A 12,598-nucleotide genomic window follows, 5' to 3' on the forward strand; every position below is an offset into this window, starting at 1 on the left:
ATTCCTGGCACGCCGGGTGACGCGGGAGCAAGGCTGTCTGCTTGGTGGGAGCGCCGTGTTCTCCAGCATCCGTGCAATTTGCGCCCACACATGAGCTGTTCCAGTCCTTGGCGTTACCTCGAGAACTGGGGAGGCTAAAAACACCCCACCTAAACCCGTAACCCCCCACCTAAACCCGTAACCCCCCACCTAAACCTGTAACTCCCACCCAAACCCATAACCCCACTTCCTTTGTGTTTAGAGTTGCCCCTCTGTTGGTGTCTGGGGTTCCTAACCTGAGTGAGGGAACAAACACGGGGCTTTGGGGGCACAAGCTGTGCTGCAGAGGTGGTGGGCTGGGCAAGGTACTGAATGTCTGTGGTTAGGGAAGGGGGGTCAGTTAGGTGAGAAAAGTTTGATTTTTCCTTCAGAAACACCAAAGACGTTGCTCGTGAGTACATCACCCGTGTTGTACTCTAGGGCGACATTGTATTGTCATCTCTTTGGGTTGAAAATTAGCAAAATCCTCTTCTGTTTTGACAGACGGGCTCCTCCTCGCCTCTGAAGTTGAGTCATGTATTTAAAGCACAGATCCCAGCACTTCCTTTTCGCAGCCCTGAAAGGGGAAGGATGGAGGAGGAGAGCGAGGCCGGAGGTTCCTGTGCCCGCCGTGGCTGGGGCACGGGACTGGTGCTGTCACCCTGCCCGTGCCAGAGCGAGGGGTCAGGGTTTGCTGTCACGTGTCCCACGGGTTCCTTGGCTTGTTGGAAAGCCTCCTGGAGTGCAGGACTCCGAGCTGGGATGTAAGAGGGTGACACAGAGCGTCTGTGTGGCTCTTGCGGGGTGAGGTATATCTGACACTGAATCTCTTTTAGGAAGAGAGATTGTCTTGCCTGTCCCCTGTCCTGGCCTCTTCTGGCATCCCTGACAGGGAGGGACGAGTTCAGCTGAGTGGTTGGACGTGTCCCTGGCTTCTCAAAGAGCAGCACAGCTGCTACTGTAAGTGATTCCCTCCAGCACCTTCAAAACTGCTACGCTGGGAGTTTGGGCTCTGGGATGAGCCCATGGGTACCCGTCCTGCCCTCATGAGTGTGAGCTACAGGCTTGGCTTATTCCATTGGGGTATTTGGACCGAGCTGCCGAGCCCAAACTTGGTGTGGGTGACTGCCCTAGACATGATGTGTGCTGACTTCATTCCCTCCTCGGGTACGCAGCCGGGCTGACGTCTCTGCTAGAGACCTGTGGAGAGGTATTTGGGTCCAAATTACTCATGGGCTTCATCAGAGTGGAAAGATGACCTAAAGCAGGATCCACAGAAGTGATTGCATCGAGTTGTCATGTTTCAGATGATGCTTAAAAGAATCCTGATGGCCCATTGCCAGGAGCCACAGCTGAAATCTGTCTGCTGCCTGCTTTGGTTGTGCAGTGAACCTTTCCATTTGGAGTGTCATTCTTTAGGGTTGCTCTTCCAAAATCTTGTATAACAATGCAATCCTTCACTGGAGGGTGAGACGCAGTTGTGTCTCTCCCTGATGGGAATGGTGTCTTCTGGTCAGGTTGTGCTTCCTCTTGGGAAGTCGTGAGCAACTTTTGTGTTGCTAAAGCTCTTTCTCCCAAATCAAGAGATGGATTTAGGTAAGGGTTTTGCTGAGAGTCACTTTGCTGAAGAGAACTTTTCAGTGCTCCAGGAGAGTTTCAGCTTGGAGACAGTGTTCTAGCAGCAGTGAAAACATTAAGGCCAATTTTCTTCTCCTTCCAGAGCAATAGTCCATGGCAGAGACACATCATTAAATGAGATGATGCTGTGTGCGAGGCGATGGATGGTAGTTCTGCTTGCTGTGTAGTACCTGGGTGAAAACAAGAGATTCCTCTGCTTTTCTTATAGATTCTTCTTCATCTTTCTGTACTGTAATTTTACTGTAATTTTTGGTACCTGAAGCGTGGCATCCCTGAATTATCTGGTGTGAAGCAGCCACGGATGGTTCCAGTCACCCGTGACCTGACCCTGTTTGAAGCACGATGATCTGCTGCAGGGTGGGAACAGAAAGCCCAGGGAGAGGTGATGAATGGAGCTGAACTGCCTGGTTCCTTACCCCTTTCTTCCTTGTACCTTGGTGTGATTTATTATTAGGCAAAATTAGGCTTGTAATTTCTGTGGAGGCTGCTGTATGTAGGTCACTGCTGGCCTGACTTGGCAGGGTTTGCTGTGGTCAGGCTGCAGTGGTGGGGCTGGGAGTGAGGGCTCTTTGCCTACTGCAAATTCCACTTTTAAGACTAATCTTTGGGCTGGCTGCCTTAATTCCATGAGGAAATGGCAGCTAAGCCAGGCTGGAGAGTGGGGACTGGTAATGGCAGGTGATGAGTTTTTCTCCGTCGTACACATCGCTCGACGGAGCTCTTTGTGGAGCAGGTTTGCTTTAAAACAAATGAACAAACCTCGCTGCTGACTTTGGCTTCAAAGCAGGAGATCCTCACCTGGCTCGGTGAGTTTTGGAAGGGCTGGAGGAGCTCAGGGCCGTGGAGGCTGCTCGTGGATTTGCCCCTGTTTCTGGAGCATCCTTGGTGCTTTGGGGCATGGTTGCGAAACACTCTCGGTCTCACTCTTGGTCTCATCAGATAATCTGTGAGTGATGGTTCCCCTGATGGAGAAGGAGGAAGGAGGATGGTGCTTATGGTTCAGTGCTCTGGGAAGTGCCTATCGTGGAATTAGGGCAGGCAGCTCGGAGCTGAGAACGGAGCAGCTCTGTGGACGAGCGAGTTCGGGTGGCCAAAGCACCCTGCGTCCCACAGCTTCGTTTGAGATCAAATGCTGTGTCCCTCCAAAAATCCATCTGGAAAAATATCCCTGGAGTGAGGGAGTAGATGGAGATCCTGGGCTCGTGCTCATGGGAAGCAGCTTGCTCTGTCTGGTGTTCTTCTGCCCCTCTCTCAGTGGAGAGATGTTTTTTTTATTAGCTCTGCCATGTATTTCATGTAATCAGAAATGTCTTTGCTGTGGCCTTCTGTGCAAGCTGTGGTTGAAAAGCCGTGGAAACTGCAGTGACATCACCGGGACTTTTCCAAAGCGGTGGTTTATTATCTCATTGACCAAAGGAGTCTGCTGACTTGGGGTTTGAGTTTGTTTAAACAATTTAGGATTTGCCATAGTCTCTTTTAAACACTTCACATGTTCTGAGCAGTCAGAACTATGACTGTGATGGACTGATAAGACCCGGGAGCAGGGGTTTTCTCTTTGGTACGTGCTCAGGAAGTGGCGGGGCTCTTCCTCTCAATAATAACCCAATGCCATCAGCCATAGGTCTTGCAAAAGACGTTTCCCACATTTTCCAAGGTGGGGAACTGAGATGCAGTGATTTACTGAACATCAGAGGCGGCACCAGGCTGAGGAGCTGCGCTGCCTGTGCCTCGCAGGATGGAAACGCAGCCCCTGGATGTGTGATTTAATAATAGCCAAATACCACCAGGTAAAGTGATGATTTTGTCATTCGTACTGAGCCGTGCTGGCCTTTGGCAAGATTTGTGCCTTCTGTGCCATCACTTCACACACACGTTGGGAAAGCCTCGTTGCAGGACAGTGCTGGTTCAGGGGGCTGTGGAGGTGATGGCTCTGCCTCGGCAGGGAGGGATGCCGAGCAGAGGCTGGGCTTTGCCAGACACGTGCTCTGAAACAACCAAAACAGTTTATAAATAATAGCTGAAGCCGTGCAGCCTGAGCCAGGTCTCCTGGCATGTTTTGATCACGATGGGTGGGCACAAGTCAAGTTGGTGACTTCTCTCTTCCCAGAAAGCTCTGGCCGTGCTCTGGTATCTGATGAGATGGATGAGCTCTTGCTGGGTTTCAGGGCGGTGCAGGTACGTGGGAGGCATCTGGAGGAGTGGCCGGGTCGGAAGTGGCCGTTGGGCTGATCCTGTGGCACAGGAGCAGCATCACTCTGGGTTTATGATCTGCCATCTCCTGAGCCCTCCTGGTGGCCTCCTGTGCCCCACACCAGGGTGGTCCGAGAGCTTTGCTCTTTTCTAACCCATCCTTTTGCTGTGGTTTTGCTGTCTGCTGAGAAACTTGAGAGGGAAGAGCCCTCCTTCCTTAAGAAACCCTTTCCTCCTGCTCGGAGCACAAACGGCCTCCCGACCTGCAGACGGCCCTCGCTGCAGAAGTCAGGCTCCTCTCCAAGCACAACTGGCCCCGCGCGTCTGGCCTCAAGTTGCAGCATTCAGGCAGCATGACCTCACCTCCTGGTTTCCAAGAATAACGTGCTGCCTCCCCTGCGCCACGCCGGGGCTGGCTGTGGGGCCAGGGCGGCTGCCACAGCCCAGCTTCAGGGCTCTGGCTTGTGCCAGGTGCCCCCAGGTAGCCCCGTGCCCACCCCAGGCTGCTCAGCTCCTCTGCCCTTTGTGGGCTGCAGAGGTGAGGCAGCAGCTGGGAAAGGGTCTTCAGGACCTGGCTGATCTTGCAGGCCTATTTTGGAGGAGGGAGAGTTGGAAGCAGAACCAGGGCGATCCCTCCACCAGCTCCAGAGGCTGGCATGGGAACTCAGCTTGGCCTGACCACTCCCCAAAAAACCAGTTTGGAGCCCGGGCAGTCACTCTGAGTCAGCATCGTGGTCATATCTGGGGGGACAGTGTTGGATTTTAACAGCCCCTGAGAGCTGTATCCCACTGGAAGTGGGTCCCGTCTTCATTGCTGCAAGATGAGAAACCAACCTGGTCTGGTGGAAGGTGTCCGTGCCCACGGCAGGGGGGTTGGAACGAGGTGACCCTCAAGGTCCCTTCCAACCAAACCACTCGGTGATTCTCTTGCTCTCTGAAAACATCTCCTTTCAGCTCTGGCTGGCACGAGGACTGTGAGCGTGACCGGTGCCTGCAGGTTCCTTTTGGGGAGGACTCTCAGCTCTGGGGCTGGTTCCCCACAGGAGATGGATGGGGAGCAGCGCGGGGGTTGGAGCAGGGCACGCAAGAGCAGGTCTGAATGCAGAGAGCTGTAGCAGCCTTTTAAACTGTTGTTCCTTTGTACCCCGTGGCTGACTCATTTCAAAGATTTCAGCCTTTTAAGATTTTACCAATTTGAGGTGGGGATTACAGCGGCTGGCAGGTTTAATGGTTGCATTAACTCGCTGCTCCTTTGTGGCCTGGGGTGGGGACTAACGGCCCTGAGTGCTGGTGGACCTGAGATGACCTGAAACAAAAAGTTCTGCTGGAGATGCTGTGAGCCACAAAAATGTCACTTAGAAAGTGTCACTGGGAGGGGGACGCAGGATCTACTCTGAGCACTCTGGGAGCTCTCCTGTGGCTCCATTGTCCCTCTGGTGCTGCCGAGGAGGATGGTGGCATCTTCTTGTGGATAAGGGCACTGCTGTGCCAAAGTGCCCTGTCCCAGTGGGGAGGGCAGGTGAGTGCTCTGGCTCAGGAGGTCTGCAGCTGGCACAGCCTTTGCCGTCATATGTAATGAGATTATTCAGGCCGTTGGCGTCAGGGCCGCACGTGGTTCTGTGCCCGGCTGCCCTGCAAGCTGTAGCCTAAACCAGAGATAAAGTCCAAAATACAAACCCAGATCTGAATGTTCCTGGGGCGCCCAGCCAGGCTGGGACTTTGCTGCTCTGCTCTTGGTGTCCTTATCCGGTTTGGCCTATAGATTTGGGATCAGGGGAGGGATGAATTAATTTCCTTTGTCACCATAATTGAGTTTGCTGCCTCGTGTTGTGCTCTTGGCTGCAGGTGGGTGCCCCACTTGAACTCAACCTCTCCAGGTCTTCTGGCCCCAGAAGATGGGGGTCAGGCAGGTTTGGGGTCACTGCTGTGTGCCTCACACTCTGGATCAGGCTAAACCTGTGTAACAGCAGGCTGGGACTCAGCGCTGTCCCTTTCCCAAGGGCTGCAGCACCTCCTGGCTTGGGAGCATCTTCTGTTGAGCACTCGATCGGAGCAGCCACTCTTGCTCTCCTCCCGCGTCCTCTGGCCCTGGTGCGCGGCACCGAGCTGGGGCAGCCTCTCCAAAGGCTCCTTGCATGTCCAAGTGTGTGTTTTCAGGGAAATGTGGCTGGAACACAAGCCGGGGCTGCTGTGGAAATTTGGCAGCGCGTCTCCGACAGGCTGCAATTCCAGTAGCGGCAGCTCATCCCGTAGGTGCGGGCGGGAGCCGGCTCCAAGGGGTGTTGCTTGGAAATGGGGCTGGAATCCTGGGTATCTCGGCCGGGCTGGGGGAAAAGCAGATGCAATCAGGTCCAAACAAACCCGAAAGTATGCATGTTATCCTCGGCTTAGTCTAACAAAAGCAGTAAATAAAATAAAGAGCAGGGGAGGTGTCTGGAGCAGGGATGTGTTTTGAATTCCAGCGGCAGTGAGCCTTATGGCAGCTCCCAGCTCAGTGCTAGGAGCAACTTAAACTTGTTCTATTCCCACTTGTTTAGTGGACGGGCAGGGGCCACCGTGGGTGTCACTGAGCTGTCACCGTGGTGTGCTGGCTCCCACAGCCCTGCAGCTCCCCGAGCCAGGCTGCAGGAGCCGTTGTCACCTGTCCCAGCCTCCTCCGGCCAGCCCGGTCCCCTCGGGGCTCTGCTGTGACTCTCTTCCTCTCGGGCCATTTCACAACCTGGCTGCCCGTTGTTCTGGGCAGATTTGCTGAGAGAAAGAGCCCCGGGCAGGTGGCTCTTGCGCAAGCGGCTCTGCCGGTGCTGGGAAGGGCGGGCTTACCAGAAAGTTTAAACTCAGGTTATCTCCTGGAAGTCATCAGAGCTGTGAATTTGGCATTTTCGGCCGGGTACCTCCCGTGCCTCCGGCAGAGCAGCGCTGGCACGGGAACAGGGCTGTTTTGGGGAGCCTGGAGGTGTTGCAGCCCTTGCTGGATGCCTGCTCAGGCTCCTGGAGAGAGAACATCTTCCCCCTTGCTGGCCCAGGAGCTTGGAGGAGGCTTGGGAAGCCCTTTACTTTTGTCCTCAGTGTCTCCCACAAGGAATGACCCTGCTCCTGGTGTGAGGGGCTGTGCAGCTCTGTTGGAGCAGGACACTGACATCTCCCTGTCCATCCCTCCCACCCTGCTTGTTCCACGTCGGAGTTCAGACTCCCAGTGTCTCTTGATGTAAGGAAGAGTTGCTGTAGAGAACAACTCTGCCAGGACATGAGATGCTCTGTGGACAGTGGGATTCAGCAGGGAAGTGCTCCATGTCCTCTGGGATTTTTGGAAGTGTCTTGGTGGTCCCATTCCCCAGTTCCTTGCTGCTGGAGGAGACAGCCAGCTCTGCGTGTCAGTGCTGGGCTGATGAAGCCTGGGTGAGGAAGATACTGAGGGGATTCTGAACGGGTTAAAATGTGGTCATTGGGTGCTGCTGAGCTGCAGCTCTGGCAGGTGCTGGGTGGGAGCCAGAGCTGCTTCCCGGGAGCTTCAGAGCGGGTCTGAGGCTTCTCCCTCCACCACAGCCTAGGGGAGCTCGTGGAAGATGATGTTTGTCTGCCTCAGTGCAGTGCTTTGGGGTGATATTCCCTTTTCTGGGCCTTGCCTGGAGGAGCTGCAGGGCAGGGAGGGATCTGGCCCTGTGGGTCCAGTTAATGAGAGCAAGGAGAGGGTTTAGGCAGCTCTGTGTGTCCCGTTAGCTCAGTTTTGCCAGGCTCTGGCAGTAAGGGCAGCGTGTTCTTAGCAGGTCAAGCACCTCTGGCCTTAACCAAAGCATTCCTTTCATGTTTCCTTCTCCTCAAAGATTGCCCTGAAGCAACCATGCAAATGTCACTGAAGGAGGGTTGGCCTGGGACATGGTGCTGATGCTTCAAGGGTTTTAGTGACTTAACTCCTACCCAGCACTGGACATCTGGATCTCGTAGCCACCTCGAATCCAATCCCCCCAGCAGCCCTGGACCCTTCCCTGTGTGAGAGACCGGGGTAGCTCAGTGTGGCTGCTGTTCACAGGGGCTGCTCAAGGCTTCATTTCTCCCTCTCACTCAGGAGACGAGGCTCTGCTCACTGGAGGCTCCATGGGGCTGCAGGGGCCGTGCCAGCCCCGCTGCTCCCCGCAGTGCCCCAGGCTCTGCTGCCGGGGTTGCGTGGGGAGACGCGGGGGCTGCCCGAGCCCTGGGGTGGGCAGCCGAGCCACACAAAGGCTGCCCTGTCTGCTCTTTGGCTTCCCCCAGCCCTAAGCTCTTCTCGTGAATAAGTGGGATTGAAAAAGCTTAAATTCATACAAAGCAGGGCCCAGGAGCCCCTGGCCGACCCGGAGGGAGCAGCTGCCCCCTGCTCACCCCGTGCCCTGGGGCTGCCCCCGCACCCCGGGGTCCCGGATAACGCTGCCCCGGGATGAGGGTGTGTGTAAGGCTGGCTGAGGGGAGAGGTTTCTTTTTAAAAGCTGGGTATGGGAATGCCCAAGAAGACCAGGCTGTCTGCCAAGCAAGCAGCAGTAGCTGCAGGAGGAGATTTTTCTGTTGGTTTGTTTAAATATCCATGCGTTTATCCTTTTATCCCCTCTCCGTTTTAATCTAGTGGGCAAAACGAGTCCAAACCACTTGCTGCCTGTGGTATTTGGTAGGAAATCAAGCAGCCTGCTGGTAAGCACTGTCAAGCAGTGGGGTACTGAGCATCCATGGGAGGATCAGTGGCTCTTTCCCGTGCCTTTTCCACACGGTTTTTGCTGTGTATTGAAAAGATGCAAGAGCACAAAACCTCTGCTGTCAAGCCAGGCTGGATCAGGTTTGATGGAGCTCTGAGCAACCTGGTCTAGTGGAAGGTGTCCCTGCCCATGGCAGGGAGTTGGAATGAGATGATCTTCAAGGGTTCCTTTTAACCCAAGCCACTCCATGATTCAACAACTCCTTGCTCTGTGTTGAGCCCAGCTTTGGTAATGCCAACAGGGGGGAGATTTCCCATCTGGTGTTTTTGGCAGTTTGTGCTCCCCAGGCACTTCATGGTGAGTTTTGCACACTTGTTGGCAGAGGTGTTTTGAGGTGATGGTGCTGACTGGGACGCTGCTGCTCTGGGCTCTGTCCCAGCTTCACCAAACCTCCCCAGCGCCAGGGCAGCGCGGCTGCTGCCAACAGGTGCCGTGGAGGCTCCTGGCGCTGCCAAAAGCCTGCAGGGAGCTAAGAATAGCCACCATGTCCTGAGAGCTTTAATGTGGTGCCAGCAGGATGCAGAGAAGGGCTTTTTTTAAAATAGAAACACAACTGTGTTTTCCTGCTAGCTGAAGGAGTCTCGGGATAGCTGCTGGAGGAGGAGTGCCCTGCTCGGCTCCTGAGGTGGCAGGAGGCTCTCAGGTTTTCACTGCATTGCTTCAGAGCCCAGGATTTCCCCTAAAATACTGGCTGCTGTGGGTAAGGTGGAAATGCATGACCTTAGGTAGTGCTGGGTCTCGAGTCTGGGGTGTTGCTTGGCTCTTCACCCACAGGGGTTTCCACCAGCTCTTCTGCAGGTCCTGTTGAGTGCTGGGGTTGTACAACCTCTGTGTGATGGGAGAAGGAGGGGGAGAGTGGCCTGTGGGGCAAGGAGAGCCTGGGAGGCTGCAGTGAGAGCTTTGGGGGTGTTTGGGGAGATGGCGAAGGGGACGTGTGCCCCCAACCAGCTCTGGATCACTCAGTGGGGTGCAATCCCCTCGTGTCCCTCTGCCACTTCATTGCCATCCCCTCTCCTGGCACACATTGCTGCCTCTCTCCCTGCCCGAGGCATCCCAGGGTGGGTTCGTGCGTGGGAGCTGGTGGTGACAGAGGTTCGTGTCTGCTGTGCCATGTGAGGGGAGCAGGAGGAGGAGCAGGAGGAGGAGCAGGAGGAGGAGGAGGAAGAGGAGGGCTGTTGGTGGCCGTGGGGTCCCTTCCTCGCTGAGCACCTGCGCAGACAAAGCCCTGTTATGAAACCCCTGAGCTGCTCCCGGCCTGGCCTTTCCCTGCTCCAAACAAACCCGCAGCGGCCACCCAGCACGGGAGCTGTGTGTGCCACACCGGGAAGAGCCACAGTCCTGCTCCCAACACGCTGGCAGCCTCCAGGCTGCTGTGGGCATCGTGCCTGGTGCGGGTTCTCTGTGAGTCCAGCTCCTTGGCACTGCTTGGGGGCTGCCAAGGTGGGTGGTGGTGCCAGCAGCCGGGGGGATGCTCCGCTCTGGATCCCTGCGGAGCTGGGCTGCACAGCCCGGGTTTATCTCAGCAAGGTGTTTGCTGTGCCCTGGTGTTGACAAAGCCCGTGACAGGGGTGAAACTGTGTTAAATAAACAGCTGAGGAAGGACAGAATGATGCAAAACGGTGCTGGCGTCACCGAGCTTCGGGGGTGCGTAAATGAAACCCTCCCCAGGCTTGGCACTGGTGGAGGAAACACATCCCGAGGCCGTCCTGCTCCCAGTGCCAGGGACGAGTGGTGCTTCAGGAGGGGTTGGCCTTGATGCAGCTTTGTGTTTCAGTTTGGTTTTTTCCCCTTCTTTAAGTACATATGTATGTATTTATTTATGCTGCTCTGTGTTGAAAGGCCGCAGGCAGGATCCCTGTGCTGGGGGGGTGGGTGGCAGCCTCTCCTCTGTCCCGTGGGGGGCCCTGCCCATGGGCTGAGCCCTGAGAAATTTCGTTTTTGGGCAGAGCTCGAGGCCGGGAGCTGCCGGGAAGCTGTGGGTGTTGTGGGGCTTCTTCTGGCAGGGCTTCACGGCTGCTCCGCTTGCAGGCGTGGGTCTGGGCCTCTCCCCAAAAATCACTTCCAGCTGAAACATTAAGGGAACGGGTGGACACGTCCAAAAATAAAAGCAGTTCTGGGATGTAGCTGTGGGGAATCCAGAGCTGTCCCTGGGGTCCGAGGTAGCGGTGGGGTCAGGCAGGGCTGTCTCCAGGGTCGGGGTGAGGCTGGTGGAGCAAGGGATGCTCCGAGTGCTGTGTGGTCTCTCTGACACTGAGGAGAAGCCCCTGGCTGTGGGGTGCAGGGCTGGAGGAGGCAGCACCGTGCAGTGCTGGTGATAAGGGGTTTTTTCAAGCTCTGCCTGTGGGAGGGAAGCACAAAGGACATAGGTCAGCCCTGAGTTAATGGTTTACATCAGTGTTTACTTCGAGATTAATCACACCTGCAAATATCAACCACTTCCTCCCATAAAAGCACGTGTGCTTTTCCATTCTCGGCGTTGTCAGCTCCGATAGCAAATCTGGCAAGGAGAGGGGTTGGGAGGAGGAGCTGACCCCGGCCCTCAGCTCTGCAAAGAGGTGGAAAGTGAAGGTGGTGTGTGTGGAGCAGACCCTGCTGGCTGTGGCTGAGAAGATCTCCACCCTTCCAGTGGCTCCTTATTTTCCTTTCACTTTGATGTGTGCTTTTCCATTCTCGGTGTTGTCAGCTCCGATAGCAAATCTGGCAAGGAGAGGGGTTGGGAGGAGGAGCTGACCCCGGCCCTCAGCTCTGCAAAGAGGTGGAAAGTGAAGGTGGTGTGTGTGGAGCAGACCCTGCTGGCTGTGGCTGAGAAGATCTCCACCCTTCCAGTGGCTCCTTATTTTCCTTTCACTTTGTGTTGCGTGGATAAAAGGCCCCGGCAGAGGCAGCAGAGGCATGTCGGATCAGGGGTCTGGTTTGCAGAGAGCATCTGAGCATCCCCGCCCAGAATGGCTCCGCTCAGAGCTGGGCTGTGGCTTCCTCTGGCCCCAGGACAGTCGGTCCCTGCCCTGCTGAAACCCAGTGCTGTGGTGGCTCCTGGTGGGCAGTGACATCGGGGATGTCTTTAGAAATGGATGGAAAGGGATGGGATGGGATGGGATGGGATGGGATGGGATGGGTTGGAGCATTTTGGCCGTTGTGACCCCCTTTGTCCCTGTGGGATCCATGGGGAGGTCCTGGCAGGGTGCTGCCTCCATCACTCTGGCCAAATGTGCTCCCTGGGACCTGTGGCACAGCAGGACGTGGGACCCTGTGACCGTGGCTCGTGCCTGGGCTGCTCCTGGCTCCTCACCCGGTGCCTCCTGGAGAGATGAGCCTCGGGTGAGTCAGCAAAACCCAGCGATGCTGCTGAGGGCTGGAAGGAAGAGGAGGATCCCAAAACAAAAACGTGGGACTGAATAGGCCCCTAATTTTGTTTTTCTCAGATAAATGAGGCCAAAACTCTTTATTTCTCTTCTTTAAACACCAGCCCCAGCCTGTTGCTGGGTGTGAGTCAGCGGGGATGCTTCGTGCTGCTGCCTTGTTGCCATTTACCTGCTCTGACTTCTTCCTGTGAGTTTCGCAGCCCCTTCCCGCCCACCTCCATCTCCTCCCTCCACCCTCATCCCCAATGCCTCCACCACGCTGCTACCCTCCCCTCAGCATCCAGGGTGCTACTCCTGGGTACCCACTTGGGCGCCTCATCTCCAGGATGCGCCAAGAACATTTTTGCTGGTGGGAAATGGGCTGTGCAGTGTGGGGTTGGCCGGGGGGCAGCGCCCCGCTCGCACGGGGGGCACGGGCCCCTGGCAGGTGGCTCTTATTTAAGCCCAGGCCTCTCTTCTGCTCCTCGCCTTTGTGTGCCTCGAGAGGCTTTTGTTGCCGCCTGAAAAGGCTGAATGGCTGCTGCATCTGTCGAAGGGGGAGAGCGGGCGAGGAAATGCTCAGCAGATGCCCCGGGCACGGGGGGCTGCGGGGCGGGGGGTCCCCAGCCTCCCCCACCGGGCACGGACCCCCGTGGGAGCCGCGGGCAGGGCCGCGGAGAGCGCAGGGGG

The 12,598-nt window shown here is 56.1% G+C and overlaps 1 protein-coding gene across 2 annotated transcripts in view; it reads left to right on the forward strand.

The window, feature by feature from the left end:
• The first annotated feature begins 11,714 nt into the window (after positions 1–11,714).
• MAPKAPK2 (mitogen-activated protein kinase-activated protein kinase 2) overlaps positions 11,715–12,598 on the forward strand; it is a 12,507-nt gene continuing 11,623 nt past the window's right edge. Inside the window, exons 1-2 of one of the 2 annotated variants that reach the window (XM_017741154.1) lie at positions 11,860–11,885; positions 12,034–12,116. In XM_017741154.1, the coding sequence (XP_017596643.1) occupies positions 11,875–11,885; positions 12,034–12,116 (94 nt within the window). In that variant the 5' untranslated portion in view covers positions 11,860–11,874. Of the gene's footprint in view, positions 11,886–12,033; positions 12,117–12,598 lie in introns of both variants that reach the window. The other variant, XM_017741153.1, reaches the window with a different exon arrangement.

Source organism: Corvus brachyrhynchos, unplaced genomic scaffold, assembly GCF_000691975.1.
Source record: "Corvus brachyrhynchos isolate BGI_N302 unplaced genomic scaffold, ASM69197v1 scaffold338, whole genome shotgun sequence".
In the NCBI taxonomy this organism is placed as follows: domain Eukaryota; kingdom Metazoa; phylum Chordata; class Aves; order Passeriformes; family Corvidae; genus Corvus; species Corvus brachyrhynchos.